This window comes from Megalops cyprinoides, chromosome 5 (assembly GCF_013368585.1).
Source record: "Megalops cyprinoides isolate fMegCyp1 chromosome 5, fMegCyp1.pri, whole genome shotgun sequence".
Taxonomy (NCBI): domain Eukaryota; kingdom Metazoa; phylum Chordata; class Actinopteri; order Elopiformes; family Megalopidae; genus Megalops; species Megalops cyprinoides.
The window spans coordinates 30,836,263-30,853,636 of record NC_050587.1 but is presented as its reverse complement, the minus strand read 5'-3'; the positions used below and the strand labels follow the sequence as shown (position 1 = coordinate 30,853,636).

The window sequence follows — 17,374 nt, the reverse complement described above, 5'->3', positions numbered from 1 at the left end:
AAGTTCTCAGCATTATTAGTTTCTGAATTGTCTGTGGGATATATGACCTCGTTTATGCTCCCATAGGAAGGTGATATATGAGGCTCGTCATATTTAGGGCTGGCAGGACTCCAGCTCCATCTACAACACGTCAGCTCCAGAGTGGCTTCATCCTCTCAGATCCAGCTCCAATGTGGCTCCACTGTGTCACCTCCAGCTCCAGTATGGCTCCAGTATTTCAGATTTAACTCCAGCTCATGTGACTCCAGTAATTCAGATCCATCTCAAATGTGACTCCAATGTCTCAGCTCCATCTCCAGTATGAAAGTTATGTTACAATGCTTCAGCTTCAGCTCCAGCTCCAGCTTAGGTCGAGCATTTCTGCACCAGCTCCAGGATGGCTCCAATATTCCTGTCCCATTTCCAGGGTGGCCCCTCCTTGCTCCAGGTCTAACGCCTCCCCAGCATTGCTTCACACTGCAGCTCCAGCTCCAAATAACTCCTTTACTGGCTCCATGAGCAACTATTCAGACCTGCGCTTTTGATCCAAATGTATGATCCAGTGTCTTTGAAGCTGCAAGGGATTGATGCAATGGAACATGGGCATAAAAGTGAGCTGGTTTGTGCTAACATCATCTTAAATCTTTTGCAAAGGTCAACAACTTTGGAATGTACCAATGAAAAAATGGAATCTGTTTTACAGATGGCCAGATATAATCGCTAACATACAGTTTCACTATTGATTAGCAAGCTATTATGTATGCTAGGGCAAATATACAGATTTAAACTTCTATTCATGCATTTGTATACATTTTATGAAGCTATTCAGGTCAAGAACAAAGATCCTCTGATCACAAACCCAGTTTCACCATCAGTGTGCCAGAGTGCATTTGGCATTTGCCTGCATTTGGCTGTCTGTCATAGATCCATGGTTCAAAGACAAATGACTGCCTCAGCTGTCCAGCATAGCATGCCTGCTTAGGAGAATTATCTCATAATTGCATCAAATGTCAGAATCCCCAGCAGAGATGTTGCCCGTTATAACATTGAAATGGATGAAGCGTAATTATATAACTGACGTGATGCTGCTCTCCTATAAGACCGTCCTTCAAAGGTCTGTCCTTTAAAGGCTATCCTTCAAAAAACAATACAGACAAAGTCAAATATCGGTCATATGCAGGTGAAGCTTAACTCATCAAAAACAATTAAAGAAGCTGATTAAAAAAAAGAAAGATCTGTCAGTCTGAGTATAGGAGCACTGTCCCCTTGTGGTCCATCTGTCCCTGCATCTAACTGCTATGCATTAATGCAAAATGGCTTTTTTTCCAATGAACAATGGAACAGGACCTGGATCAGAAACTGGGATGAGTAGGCAGTAACAAGAATCTGCACACCCTACCGACCGGCATTATTCAACATTATTTGATTTATAAGGATCAGTTCCTCATCAGGTGTTCCATAAAGAGTGATAGGTGGCACATTAAAGGGAGAGGGCTGAGCAGGGAGAGGCTAAGTGGAGAAGTGGAGAAGCTAAGTCTTAGCAAACCTGATCCTCAGATAATGATTAGACCTCCATGATGAAACATCAGCAAAGTATGCTGCGATGTTTTATGAGATCTGTGTGCCAAATGGGGGAAAATATTGAAACAGTTCGGAACCATAAACATAACAGCTACAAGTAAAACTGTGCGATGAAATAATGGAACACAATAATAATGTGTACAGACAGAACAGAGGGGGGAGAAGCACAGAGCCTTGTATGACTCCTGTTAAAAGGCTGGAAGGGGTTTATATGGCCCAGAGAGGTAGGACTAGACCCAGCTAAGAAGAGTGCCTTATCTGTGCCATGTTAAACAGAAATTTTGATGGACTGTACCAAAGGGCAGGGAATGTTCTGGAAGAATCATAAAAGGTGAATGGGAGGCTGTTCTCTCAGACTGAAGTGCATCTGTGATGGAGAGAAGAGATGTTTAGGCAGAGTAGCCATTCTTAAAGCCAGGTCAGGGTCATGCAGGTGATTCCGAGAAAGAAAATAGGACAATTAATTAAAAACAGCATTTACAAGGGTTTTAGAAAGCATTGGACATGCTTGAAAATAGAGAGAACACAACTGGTGGAGAGAGGGTCAGGTGATGGTTTGAGGAACAGGTGATCAGATGGTGAGACCTCAGAAGTTTTGAGGTGTTGCTGAAATGAGAAAATGCAGAGAGCAATGGTAGGCCAGGGTGGGCATAGGTAGGCTGGTGCCTGGATGGGTGGGTCATACGTTGGTCAAGGGAATGGTTTGGAATGACAGCAACTTTCTCACTTTAATGTGGTACAAACATATGTAGAGTGAGAGAAGAGAGAGGGGGCGATGAGGTTGGTATACCAAAGTAAGAGAAGATGGCGTTTGCCAAGGTTAGAGGATGACTGCTGAATTTTATTCTCTTAAAGAAAAACTTTAACAGGTGAGAGAACAGATGAAAAGGCGGAGAGAAGAATCTGGTTGGTGGACAGGTCAGCAGAGTCGTTGGATTTTCTCCACTGGCTTACTGATGTCCGTATTCTGCCAGCACAAACTGTGTCAGACAGCCATGGACCTGGGGAAGATGGCCTTGCAAGCTTGGAAACCAGAGGGCAGAATCTAAGGAGGATGAGATGGAGGACATGAAAAAGCATGCTGCAGAATCAGCTGACCAATGTGGAAAAAAATCTCACTAGATTACAGGTAAGCAACCACAGATGAAAGGGTTTCATGGAAATGGGAAGAGCTTTTTGAAATTTTTTATTTTGTCAAGTTAAACAGCACCAACAGGGCTGTCATGTTAATGGTAACCAGGAAAATAGGGTGTTAGAAAATGTATTATTCTTCACAGAGAGGAAAGGTGCATTGTGGTTTGTAATGACATTTGTATATGTAGAGTAGGTTGAAATAATTGTTTATTTGTGGTTATGTTTTTTAGAGTTGCCCTGGTGAAGTCTGAATTGGAACAAAAGAAGCTGACGTATTAACTGCCTGCTTATTTCAGGGAATAACAGGGATGCCTTTAAACTACATCAGTGTTGGAATGCACCTGTTCGAAACTACTGTGTAAGAGCAGTTTTTGCAGCTAGATTTGCAGTTGTAAGATATATCTGTAATTGAAGTGGGAAAATAGCCAAGCAGCCCTAGAACATCAGCTCCACATCCATCTCTGGCACTGCCTGCTCTAACTTCAGTGTGCAGACGAGCTTTAAGCCGGAGTACAGCACTTACCAAAAATGAAAAGATGATGTGGACGTCAGGATGAGACCAATTTATCTTTCTCCATATGGCCACAAGATGGTGCTGCTCTGGGGAAAATATGACGCAGTTTCCAGGTGTCTGGAATTTTATGTCAGCCCATTGAGCAACCAGGCAAAAACTGCTTGCTTTATTTGCAAATTCATACTAATAATAATCATCATAACTGTGACAATCTTAACAGGGTTGTTGTTAGAGTTCTTGGTGCTCTATGTAGGATAACATTATATAATATCAGCCAACCCCCCACTCCCCCCCCCCCCCCCCCCCCGATCCAGCTGGTATGGGGTCCGACGGTTCTCCCTTAAGAGGAAAGGAAGCCAGTTTTAAAATCAGGGGCTTTACTGTAATTCTGTGTTTTCTAAAATTAATTTCACACTATGAAGGATGGGATTTGGGGGTATGATTGAATATTATACAAACAAAACTTTCTGTTTTATAGGAAATTCTTAATTGCAAATACACTAATACAATACACTTTACACATATTCTTTAAGGGTAACACTGTTTTATAATTACTGCATGCAGATGCAATGCGCATAATTAATTTGCTCTCTGAACTTACCATTACAAATAATGATACTACCAATAACATTAACACGCCTCCTCTACCTCTATATACAATACATCTACATTAAGGCCAACACGTTAAATTTTCTTCAACATGAGAGATGCCCTCCATGTTGTTTTAATGGCAGTATTTCCGGCCTTACTTATTTGCTTACTTTTGGAGCACACACCCTTATATTTACATTTACAGAGCTCACTCTCATTTATACTCATTTATATTTTGCATATTTATTACCAAATTTAGAGGAGACACCCCGTGTAAGGGTACACTAGGGTTGAAGCCTGTAAATATCTGGCCACACATCCTGCTCCCTACCCATCACACCATCAAATGTGATTCATGAGCAGTTTTTAGGTAGTAAGGCCTACCAAAAGCATTCCTTTCACAGCCAAATTTCCCCTCATAAAAAAGACAGACAACAAGACAAAATGTAGGCGGAATCAACCCATGCTTTTATTTCATCTGTTGCATATAAAAATGTTTTTTTTTTCAGTTTTATTGTTTTTTACTGAAGGTTCAGAGCATGATCTACAGTACTATCCAATAGACTGTAAGAGACAAGGAATCCATTAAAATAATTGTCTTGTGAAATTTCCAGACAGGTTGGCATTCTAAAGACGTAACCTATAGAAAAGAAATTATGGTTGTTCTGGAGTTTTTTTTTTAAGTTACAGTTCATGTATCCCTTTTATACCATTAAAAAAGAACAAAAATAAAATAAAATAAAAATAATATTTATAATAAAAGCCACCGATTGCTTTGGTCCAGGGCTGCTAAAATCTACAGTATGCGTGTCAGAAAAAGAGGCTCTTTTGACAAAGAATTTTTTAAAAAAGACACTCCCTTCACTACACAAGCAAATATCCACAGGGCTGGACAAAGGTAGATCACAGAGACAGTACCTGAACTGTTTTGTCGACACCGTTTGTAACAGCACAAAAGAAAAAAAGGTAGTTCTACAGTCTCGACTGTACAGGGGTCATCCCCGTACGCTCTCCTCCAAGCAGAGATATGAGTGTGTTTGTATTGCATTCCACTGTGTTTCATACTGCGCCTGCCTGGTCTCGGGCGGGCGCGGGGAAGGAGAGTGCCGCGGCGGCCGCCGTTTCCCGCCTCCGCCCGGACGGTGAAGCGAAAGGTCGGAAAATGAGAACGCCCTAACGCCTTAGCTTTAGCTTATTTCGCTTCGGCACTGACGCAGACTGTGGGAAGGGGTTAAGAAATGCCCAGCCTAGTCTCTTCTAATGCAGCAAAAAGGAAGAGGGAAAAAGACAAGAAAACAATGAAAACACAAAAGGAAAAAGATCGTTTAAAGTTAAGGCACAGCCCTGGGGCCAAAGACCTGCGGCTTTTCTTCTTTATCGTATTGTTTGGCTTTCCCCCGGTTCTCCACAAACAAGCTCTAAGGTGACATATTACAGAAGATCAACTTTACATTGAATAAGTATGTATAATAAACATTCTCTCAACAAGAGTTTTCCAAGTACAGCAACACCATCGCCATAAGGGATGATATAGTAAGAATCGGTCATTTACAATAAACATTATATAATATGTACAGCACAATAAATACATGGTTGTAAACAGAGACAAACGAGAAACTCCATTACAGGTAAGGTTGTCTGGTGAGAAAAAGAAATGCATGGCACAAAATAAAATATTTTAAATAATGCATTTAAAATAACCTTTTTTCAGTAAGCACTCCTTAAAAGCCAGATTCATTCAAGTTTTTTGTTGCCTTTTTTCTATTAATATCTTAAAAAAAGATATTAATCTTTGTTCTATGTACATACTCTCACCGTGACCAGAAAAAAAGGGTGTTTGGGTATAGTAACTTGCAAGCCTATATGTTCTGCTGTCTATGCTACGGTTAATGGTCTACAGTACCGCTTTAATTATGGCAAAACAGTGACGCACATACAAGAAAATAGAATAACACAACAGAAATAAAATGTATTTATATAAAAAAAAGAAAAGCCACTTCACTGATTTTCATGATAGTGTGTGTAGAGTTGTGCAAGTCCAGTTGAGGAGTGCAGATTTGGCAAAGAAAGCAGTCGAGGTGTGAACATGAGAACGTCAGTGCATTGAACCATCCTCCCCAACTTTCAAGACTACAATATGTCACTGATTGTCATGTGTCGGATCCTTTATAACTTACAGAGAATAGAAGCAAAGCGGAGATAAGGGCAATACTGTTCCGTCCATGTCAAATATTCTGAATTGCTGATCCACATTTAAAAATGAACTGCTGGTCAATGGGAGCAACAGAAATAGAAAACAGAAAACAATATATGAATGCAAAGCAAAAAACTGGAGCTGTCTGTTCTTAACAGGATGTCATAAGCGTCTCAAAATCCACTTGGTATTCATCGCACTTCTCACATAATGCAGTGCGGTTATATGCATGGTTTTCAGATAAGCTGATAGCATTTAGGCAGAGAGGATTAACCAAGGTGTTTTAATCTGCCATAAGCGTCACAATAGCATTGAAGTGAATGAATGTTTCGTAGGCAACAATGACTTTTCAAAGTCAAAGGCTTATTGAAGGTCAACAGCTAAAAAAATTATTTTAGATGATTTGTGTAGAATACATTTATATATGCATAATATACACATATATCGACTCACTCATAAAACCCCATAAACTGAAAACAACTTTGTTATTAAAATGAAACAAAAACATGTCAAAGTCTCAAGCTATCCTGCACAGAGATTCAAAACCACACAGTGAAAACACACGTTACTCAAGGGTCGCCTGTCTGCATCACACAGCAAACTTGCAAGTTACTGAACACAAAATAAAATAAAATAAAATAAAATAATATAGCGATGGCAGATGAAATTTTCAAAGATTCTTTTTAAATATAATGTCTCCATACGATTTTTTTTAATAACAAAAGTAAAATCTACAAAAGATCTCCATTTTACATACAATACAAAAACTCAAGAGGTCAAAACAGCATCCAAGCTGTGTGTGTGTGTGTATTTTTTTTTTCAGTCAGGTTTCAAGGAAGACTTGAAATTAGAAAAAGTGTCTTGATAAATCCACACAAAGCCTCTCTCCTGCCATTCTCCCTGTCCCCTTTCGCCTGCGCCGTTCATCTCAGCTTTTCCCTTCATCTGACAAAAAGAGTCTGGGTGAGCTGCCAATCAGACTGCAGCTCAACGCTTTCTTCCAATCGTATTGTAATTGAATTTGAAAAACAAAAAAAAAAGGCTTTTCGTCCTTTGCTCCGTCAGAAGAGTTTTAATCCAAATTCAGGAATACCGCCGGTCTTTGCAAAAAGGGGACATGGTTGTGGGGGAAAAAATAGCATCCGGGTGACTCTGAAACCTCTGACCCATTAGGAGCTAAGTGTCAGTGAACAGACACATCGCTCCCACAAGGTGGAAAAACCAAACCAAAAAAAAAAAATGAAAAAAGTCAACTAAACGCAACAAGAAAACTGACTAAATATTCCTGAGTGCAAAATTGTAGAGCTACCAGCGAGTCTGCTTTTACTCTGTTCTGGCAGATGGTGGTGAGGAGTGGCCAGGGTTGTGGAGTGCAACGTGCGCTTTGGAACTTTCATAAAAACAAACAAAAAACATTTTATTATTATTATTATCATTATCATTATTATTATTATTCGTCATTTATCTGGTATTAAATATGACAGTTTTTCGAGGCTGTCCGCACTGTTATGTGTCGGCAGGCTGCTCCTCCTCTTCCTCCTCTTCTTCCTCCTCGACCACTGCGCAAGGCTCCGATGAGACAGCCTCCTCTTCCTCCTCCTCCTCCTCTTCCTCCACCTGCTCGTCCAGCGGGATCTCAGTGGACTCAGAGTCCTGAGTGCAAAGCGTTTTGGAGTCACTGCAGCTGTTGTCCTCCTCTTCCTCCTCCTCCTCCTCCTCCTCTTCGGCCTGGCTGCCACTGTCCTTCTCCGTGTCCGACTCGCCGTCCTCCTCCAGCGTCAGCTCAAACTGGAACTTGTCGGCCCCGCCCGGGCGGCCCTCCTCAGGGTCATCGGGGGCGGGCGAGGGACTCTGCGGGATGGTGCTCTGGTACCACTCGCGGTTGTCCTCTAGGGTGTCCAGGATGTCCTGGGCGTCTGGGTGCACCAAGTCGGCCCACGTCTCCCACAGTGGGTGCACAATGTAGTCGATGAAGCCCACCTGGATCAGACACACACACACACACACACAAACACACACAGAGGTCATGTCACGTGTCCCACAACAAGTGCACGATCTAGCCTATGAAGCCCACCTGGACATCAGGGAACACATGTTGGCATGTACACAGAATTTATGGCTACCTGCCATTACTAGTTACGCAGCAATATTAAAAAAGGCAATGCCTTTATTTTCTCTAGGTGCAAGCTGTTGACTCAGAGGTTGAACACTGAGGATTACGGCTGTACATGTATGTATCTGTATATGCTGTACGTATGACACATCCAGCTCTACCCTCTACAGGGCTGGGCCTTTTACTTCAAAGGCACCCCAAAGGACACTTAATCACCCTCTAAAATCCTGCCCTGCATAGCTACTAATGCTCATCGGCTGCACTGGAATCCCTGTGTGCAGGGTGCGGGGGCGTACCTGGGACTTCTCCACGGAGGCGTTGTGCTTGTCGCACATGGGGCTGATCTCCATGCCCCGCTCACGCTCGCGGTCTCCTTGGCTGAAGAACTCCTCCATGATGCGGTCGGTCCACTGCCGGTACAGCTGCAGGGGCTTTGTGGGGTTGCTCAGGTCCGCGCAGTGCACCATGTTCTGGAGAACCTGCGGTCAGTCATCAACAGCTATGTTTAGCCAGCAATCTCAACCTCTGAAATGAAACCCGCCTGTTCTTTTTTTGTAAAAGCCCTTCTAAGCACATGTTGATAATACCAATTGTAATACAAAAAGCTAACGCCACTCAAGGCACTCACTTTCTTAACTCTACATGGTAATGTGTTTCTGGCTGACATGCATTCCTTAAATATTGCAAATCAACGTGAAAATATAAAATAGATGGAATATATTCTGATTTCTAACCGTTTTCCACCAAACGTTACCACTAATTGAGGGTATCACATGTAAAGACTACAAGTTACAAAGAAACAGTTGTAGGATAAATAGGTATAAAAATTAGGTAGCTCACCTGTATCCTATCCGAGTAGTTATCCAAAAGCAGAACGCCAGAGCTGGTCACCTTCTTTGTCTCCACCATGGTTTTTAGGTCAGCAAGAAGGTTCATATGTTTGGACATATCAGTAGCAAGAACCTATAATAACAGAACAGAGACACATTGAAGAATGTGTGACATAAATACAGCAAAATAAACAAATACATTACAAATACATAGATTACATAAATACATTCAGAGTGTGGACTCTCATTAAGCCCCTGTGATGGGCGCAGCTGAGAAAGGACTGCCACTTACAATGTCGATGACCATCTTCCTCAGGGATTGTCTTTGTTTTTTGGTCAGGTTTTGGAAAATGTCACAGTTCTCTTCCTGCAGCAGCTTGAAGCCCACCGCCAGGTGGTGATTCTCCAGCACCGATGAGTCATTGTACATGAGCGCCAGCTCAGAGTCTGCAGGGGAACGCATGCACGCACACACACAAACACACACACACACACAGACACACATGGGTGAGACAGTGTCACAGTCATTTCCTATCTCTCCACACTTGTGTTTGCCTGTCCTTATTTACAAAGCGATGTATGTCAAAAGGTTAACATTACATTTTTAAAACCCACTGCACGTATAACAAAATAGAGTAATTACTGCCATTCACAGATGCAACATTTTATGTATGTATCGCAGAATACACTTTGCAATTTATGTAATTTTACAATATTTACATGTATGAAAGGAGCAGTAAATTATATTTAATGCACGCAGATAAATAAGACATTTTTCTATTGATTCTACCACATTTGCTCTGATATTCATGCCGCCATCACCGCTTGACAGGCTGACGAGTGCTGGGAAGGAGATGAATATGACAATGAGACTTTTGAGTGACGCACAAGCCCATGCTGGAGGGGAGGGAGGGGGGAGCGGCGGCACTCCTCTCCACAGGCTTTAAAAAAGGGCCGCTTTGATTGACGCTTCAGATTTCTGCTGTCACAGGCAGGGAACACGCAGTAACAAAAATCCTCTCTGTGTGCGGCATCTCTTTAATGCACCCCGTGTCATATTTTCAGATTACATAACAGTTTTTTTTTTTTTTTTTTTTAAAAAGAAAAAAAGAGAGACGACAATTAATCCTTGCTTGAGGTCACTCGGCTTTGAGGACATCCACAGTCTGGTGTGTCCTTTAAGCCATTTAGCGTGGCTCCAAGTGGCCCCCAGCGCTGCCTCCCCTATCCGTATAAATCGGGACGGGAGCCCTTTGTTTCCTATGGATGAGTCATTGCGTGCCGCTTGCTGCGGGGATCCCCCCTCTGGGCTTTGGTTGGCGTCGCGGAGGAATGCACAGGCCCCGGGAAAATGCAATTCCTCACACAGCCTTGTCTTAAGTGTCAAAAGTCAGCAGTGGAAAGTAGTGATTTATTTCCGAGGTCCACCTGTTTATGCCATGTCAGGTGTGCTGCAAAGCAAACACTGGATGCCGTAAATCTGTCCAGCTGTTCGTGTGTGTGTGTAGAATCCAAAGAAGGAAGTCAAAACATATGGTGAACGTCAAAATATACTACATCTAATCATATATAGTCCATATAATTTACTGCCCCTTTCATATGTGTGTTTGTGTGTGAGTGTGTCTTAGGGGTGGGTCACATACTGATAGGAACCACAGGACATTGCTTGCATTTTGTAAGTCTGGTTTCTGTGTTTAAACTCTTGCAGCTTAAAACAAAATGCGGACACTCAGATTATCCATTCATTAAACAGAGCATGACCGGGGAGGCAAAGACTCACTGGTGTTGATGAGGAACTGGTTGGAAACTCCAGGGTGATCCACGTCGTGAATCGCACTGGCGAAAATGGCAGCGAGGATCTCGAGGTCAGTGAACACAGCCTGTTACAGACAGACAGACAGAGGAGGAGACTCTCAGAGTCAGTCGTTCAGCCATCCCTCCAAGGCCCGCAAACTTTATAAGCCCATAAACCGTCTATTGTTTGTCTGTTGCCTCAGCTCAGCATTTGTGGGAACTCCTCTATTTCATTCACTTTAATTCCACCTCAACATCTGGTAGTGATTTGTCTTCCGCATTGTTTCGGATCGTTTTGACAGAACATACCGTTTCAGAACATTCAGACAATGGATGCAGACGGTGAAGTAGAGGGCATACACAGAGACTGAACATGGAGGACACTTTTTTTTTGTCCATTTTTAAGACTTAGAAAATTACTTTAAGACACATGCCATATATTAATGTTGACAGTATTTTAAATGTTACTGGCTTCAATAGAAAGAGTATGTCCCACTCGCTGATAGAAGCTTATTCAAATATAAAGCAGTAAACATGAACAATACCCGGTGTGTTATTTTTTCTAACAGATCACACAATCCACTGGTGAGCCCCATTTTCAGAGAGCCTCCCTTAAGCATTATTATTTAAAGGTCTAATTGCTCAGGAGCTGTCAGCCATATTTGGCCTTCGTTCTGATGGCGTGTGGGTCCTCTAGTTCCCTCTAGAGGCCTCTGAAGAGAAGGTGAGGTGAAACTTGGCAAGCCTGCCAGGCCTGCAGGCCCAGCCTGCTGTCTGCAGAGGTTTGCTCGACACCTCAAGGAAATCACACATTTTTTTAAAGCTCTCTTGACGTCAATGGAAGTAGCACCAGCTCAGAGGATGGTGCTAATAGGCGCCAGGGATGTTCACGATGCTGGGGTGCTGTTTCTGGCTCTCTCCAATTAAGCAAGGAGGTCATTTCAGATAACTGCTAAAGTGCCAACATGGTACAATGAACACACACTTTGAATATCTGATAAAGTGTATGCTTAAAGAACACCCAGGGTCATGCTGTGGAAAGACACAGCATCTATGTGATTGTTTGGGGATTTCATAAATGCCTGATACATCCAAATGACAACCATATATTTTGCTTTTTGGAAAACCAGCCTAGGAACCTTTTAATACAGAAACAACTCATTATTTTTTAAAAATCATTTTCTAAGCAATTGCCATTGATACAAGCAAAACATGTCTTTTTACAAAAAAAATGGCTGTATGAAATTGCCCTGATGAGGTTTCAGTTCATTGGAATGCACCTGCTACCAGCCAAGCTCAAAGACCAGGCGACACATTCTTAGCATTCTCTGAAACCAATCATAGGGCTTCTGCTGAATGTGGCCAGTGTGTTGTGATGCCCTCGCCTGAGAGGCATCGTTGTTGAGGGGATTTTGCTGTCATGTTAAGGGGAGGTATGGATCTGCCGCCACAGTGGTGAGGCCAGTCGGTGGGGATGGGTGTGGGCTAGCCTGTACTCCCTTGGCTCGTCGGGCCGGGTTTGGTGCCACTGGGCTAGGCTGTACTCCCTTGGCTTGTCGGCTTGGCTTTGGTGCCGTCAGTGTACGCCTGCGCTAATTGGACATGTGGCTGGCTCTCACGCTCTCTCCGGGTGTTTTAATTAACAGCGCTGTCGCCTGGTGCTCCACCACCATGCCTCCACACGCACTCCTCCCGGAGTTGGCCAAACGCAGCCATCTCTATATCTCTCTCTCTCTCTCTCTCTCTCTCTCTCCCTCTCTTTCTCTCTCACACACACACACACACACACACACACACACAATTAAAAGCAGAAGAGTGCTGACATCCTATCTGGGTGGTCCCCCCTGAGTCCTGCCAGGTATACCCCCAGGAGCAGACATCTGATTTTGCACAGCTGATTATGTGTTCATGGACAGAATAAGCCGCTGCTACACTAGCGTCCTTACTGAGCGAGACGTTTCAGGCCCTTACCTCTAAAGCAGGGGTGGATAGCAGCACATGGGTAGACTGGGCAACATCAGCAGCATGGATGTTGTTGTGGTATGCAACGTCTGCATGGTAATGATCTTCCAAGGTCATCAAATAGGTTATAAAGGTGTCTAGTGGAATTTTGAATGTTTTTAGCAAGTCTCTTTCCTGAAAATAAGAAAAAAACAGCAAAGATGTGTTTAATATGGTCAACTTTCTGGCTGTAGATATTGGAAATTGGACTGATATGTACTGTGACAGCTGGTATAACTAAATTTACTTACCTGGAAGATTGTGTACATCATGACTGTTAAAGGCCTATTTCCCGAAAACTCTGTGACTTTGAAAACATTAAGGCCCCATTTGTTTATGTCTTCCAGCTCCTGAAATTGAAAAGAGTCCCGCATTATTTGGCTGCCACTTTGAAAAAATGGGAAAGAAAACAATGGGGCGAGGTGGTACAGCATGTATGAGAGTGAAATAACTGCTCGGTTTTGAATTAACTGCTAATAACCAAGGAGCTACAGCGTAATGCTTAGGAACACTGTGGCTGCAGTATAGCGCTTGTCATCAGTTAAATAAGATGACATCCTGTTGGACGTTTAGTGTGTTCTGCTGAAGAGAATAACCGATCATTTGATCCGAGCGCCTGGGCTTTCTCACCTTGGCCAGAGAGTCCTCGGTGTCGGTCTTCACCCCGAAGCGGGGGATGTTGGAGTTGGTCAGGCTGGTGCTGTGCATTAGCTTTTTCACCCCGCTGATCTGAGACATGGGCTTCTTCTTCTTCTCCTTCTCCTTCTGCGTCTGAGGAGACGGCATCTCCACATCGTGCTGCTTATCTGAGGGGCGCAGGCAGAAAGGCGGGGAGACTTAGTGTCATGCTAACCACAAAATGAACATTATTTTTCATTGCGATTTTTTATTTATTTCACATTAGGCCACATATTGATATGCCGTATCATAGGATGGATAGTCATTCTTCAGCTTATGCTGATTAGGTATGGTGTGTGGTCCGACTTACCTAAGAATGTGTTTGATATGAACTCTGAGACCTGGTTTCCAGAACGGCTCATTTCAGACAGGTGGGTGAGCTCCCTGTTCAACATTCTCTTGAACTGGAAGAGAGAGAAAAATGGAGAGGGCATCAGTGACTGGGTCCATTTCATGCATGAAATACCCCCCCCACACTTCAGCTAATGAGCACAATGCATAAGAATCCAAGCATGTAGTCTGAATATATCATATACACATATTAAAAATTGATTGTGTTAAACGCTTTAGTTAAGATGACTCCCTATGCACAGAAATTCCCTCTGAACTGTACAGAACATTTTACACATCTCTGCATCTGTGGCTCTTTGTAATCCAAAAGGTAACACACTAAATTGATAAAAAAAAGAATCAATCTGTTTAAATATTAATGCTTAGGCCACCAAAATGGCACAGTTTTCCACCCGGGATAATCTGCAAGACACCAGCAAGACATGGAAGCTAGAAGCATTTTCACAGTTCTGATGGGAGTTTGATGAGAGCGCATCCCTGTTCACAGCTCTTTATTTTTAAATGACTGAATTCATCAAGATGCGACTTGTTCCACAGAAATTCACTGTGTGCATTTTTAGACCAAATGACTCCCAAGTGAGGTGAGACAAGCCAAATATAGAATAGCTAAATATATGATTCCACACTTCACATTTGGCATCGCGCGTGCAGTTAAGCCACGCAGAGGTGCGATGTGCCTGTTGGAATTCTCTTTGTTTCCCGGGTGGAGGCTTGAGGTCTGTTCCAATCACAGCCATGACATGTTTCAAAAATAATGGTGTCTAATCCACCATGATGGGCGGGAGCTAACGATAAAGAAAGCACCAAACACCTCCCACATTAGGCTGAGTCCAATTTACAGATTGGGACGTTTGGGAATGGGACACATCTGGTAAAGCGGAGTTGTCCTAATGAAATGAAATATTCTGTAGACATGTTTTAACGAGATAGTATTTACAGCTATGGGATGAGAAGGGTTGTCATATTTGTCCTGACAAGTAGCAAAACTAAACATTGTGCGGATTGGGTCAAGAATCATGTTCCTGAAATACAAGTGTTTTTCTGAGCCAATGGGTCACTAGCTGTTGCACAGGATGGGATTTTGCAAAGCATTTACAATGTGAGTAGTGAGCACAACTATTTTTATCCCTGTACATTTTAAACATGAAGATGGGTTCCGCCCTGGATGGCTGAGCAGCCTGTGTGGATAGGTAATGGCCCTTGGGTCAGTTCCAACTACTTGCTGTAAATGATCACAGTTAAAATGTGGCTCAGGTCCTCTGATCCTGGATCAGTGAGCTGTTCCACAAATTGCTATCTAATTTCACTGCAAATGCGATGCTCAATCACGCTATACTTCAAACTGAATTAGGTTTTCATCTTTAAGTTAATCTTGTTGATGTGAATTGCTGATGTTGCTCCAGGTGGCAAAATAAAACAAAAAAATCATTTTTTTTCAATCAAGAATATTGAAATACCATTTGCACATCTGCTGGAATTGGGGTATCCTTTTTACCAGCTTGGTTCTCTGTGTGCTCTTCTACAAACATTGCATTCACAAGCTCTTTACTACATGGATGTGTCTAAGGACTATCACACAATCTGTACCAGACCAAGCTAGAGGAAAAACAAAACAAATTCTTCATGTGCACCAAACAAATACTGGTAAGAAGACACCGCATCCTTTCGCAATACACAAACATAGACCCTCCGCTCCCAAGTCACCATAGAGCTCATAGCCTCTGCCGCTGTTATCCTTTGTTGACCCACTCCACAGTTTTCACAAACAAATTACACACCCTCCTCTACCAATTGTTTTTTCAGCTTTGTCTGAACAGCCATGCAAGTCTCTTCTCTCATTTGAATGAAACAAATCAACGCATGTTCGTTTTCGTGATATTGCCGTGTAGACAAGCTTGTATTCACATAAAGAGGTCGTCCCAGATATCGGACAGCTCAAAACCAGAGCCTTCTTCTCCGACTCGCGCATTTGCACTTGTTGTTAAGAAAAGCATAAATAAGAAGGTATAAACAGGAATGAAAATCTGAGCCCTTACCTTTATATATCCCCAGGAAACAGAGCGCAGATAATTTGCCTCAGGCATTTTGAGAAATGTCATATGTGTCACGGAAGACAAGGAACAGGCTAAGGTAGGACTGTGGCTGCCACCCCCGACAGCACATCTAGGGTAGACCCAGAAGCGCTGAGAATGAACGGCCGTCTTAGATGATCACACGCGTCCGTTACTGCAGGTGCTGAAGTACCACCGTAACATATTCCACGTATTCGATTTTAGAACCTTCATGTTGAAAAATCCATCCGTACAGCTTTAGAAAAGGGGAGTGTGGCAGGTACATCCAACCAAATCCACGCACTAAGGGGAGAGTCAGGAGGGTAGGAGGCTGCATCCTCCCCTCTGCTCCACAGATTTGATAAATAATGGATGTAAAACTAGCCTGGAAAAAAAGCCCCTGCCAATTGCTTCCAAATAAGGGTCTGTTCACCAAATCAGTTCACCCCACCCCTAATACACAGCCAATCCAGTCGCACTCACAGAAAAGAATGAGCTAACCCAAGACATGCATTCTGGCAGCTGATTGGTGGAGACCTGGAGGTGAATCCTTTGAGACTGCTTTTTTTCTCCCTGACTCCTTTGATTTGTGCAGCGTCGTGCGAGGGTGACATTTATCTCAGGGTGACATCCTCTGAGACATGCTTTGAATGACACTTAGGAGACATGCTGCCTAATTTTGAGGGGAGTTCGCTGAGGAGAGCGGTGGTGTGTTTGTGTGTGTGTTCAGCAGGAGGGGGGCCCATCCCCAATCTGTCTTACACTTTTGCTGAAAATAGGTACTGTCTCACCTCCTGTCGCGCAAAATTTACAAAGACAAAAAAAAGTGTAACCGTTTACCAGAACATGAGTCAAAAAAGGCAAATATAGAAAGGCGAATACATTAAAGGCATTATCTAAAGCAAAAAAAAAAACATGCATAAATTTGACAATAGGTGAGTCTGTGTGTTACTGTGTGAAAATTACATGCCTGTGACGCAGGTTCCTGGAAATGATGGCCAAAGCTAAACACCTGCCAGCCAGGAAAAGAGCCGAATGGGAAAGCATTAGAAGGATAAGGACTTAATCCCACCACCTAGTGAGTAGTGCAGATTTAATCCATATTCCAGCACCCATTTTCGCAGGGATCGGCAACACCTTCATCACGAACCATCACTGAGAATTTTGCTTTTTTTGCACCTCAAAGCTTATTTTCGGACGGAAACCGCTTTGATAACGAGTCCTCTCCACACAAAGGGCTAATTAAGGCAATTGAGGTGAAACAATGGCATGTTATTCATATGGAGATAGCACTGCCCATCCTGTCTTTACCACCCCTGAACAGTGCCTTTTATGTCTGTCTGACACAGAGGTCTAACACAGACCTCTGTGTCTGTGCTTCATTTGAAAAACAAATTGAAGTGTCGCCACATTACCTTTTAAAAGGACGGCAGGGCAACTGATAACAGGACTGTTCATACACGAAGACACCATACTTGGTGTGAGAAAATGTGGTGTGCCTCAACACATAGATGTGAAATGAAAACATTATTTACATTACGTATTTGTTTAGCAAATAAGCAG

General features: G+C 42.8%; 1 protein-coding gene across 4 annotated transcripts in view; it reads right to left on the bottom strand.

Moving 5' to 3' along the window:
* Positions 1-6,793: 6,793 nt before the first annotated feature.
* LOC118778397 (cAMP-specific 3',5'-cyclic phosphodiesterase 4D-like) overlaps positions 6,794-17,374 on the bottom strand; it is a 117,848-nt gene continuing 107,267 nt past the window's right edge. For 3 of the 4 annotated variants that reach the window (XM_036529912.1, XM_036529913.1, XM_036529914.1), the window contains 9 exons: positions 13,720-13,813; positions 13,362-13,537; positions 12,983-13,081; positions 12,702-12,866; positions 10,717-10,816; positions 9,229-9,383; positions 8,947-9,069; positions 8,403-8,585; positions 6,794-7,973 (listed from right to left, as the gene is read on the bottom strand). In XM_036529912.1, the coding sequence (XP_036385805.1) occupies positions 7,500-7,973; positions 8,403-8,585; positions 8,947-9,069; positions 9,229-9,383; positions 10,717-10,816; positions 12,702-12,866; positions 12,983-13,081; positions 13,362-13,537; positions 13,720-13,813 (1,569 nt within the window). In that variant the 3' untranslated portion in view covers positions 6,794-7,499. Of the gene's footprint in view, positions 7,974-8,402; positions 8,586-8,946; positions 9,070-9,228; positions 9,384-10,716; positions 10,817-12,701; positions 12,867-12,982; positions 13,082-13,361; positions 13,538-13,719; positions 13,814-15,796; positions 16,112-17,374 lie in introns of those variants that run through there. The other variant, XM_036529915.1, reaches the window with a different exon arrangement.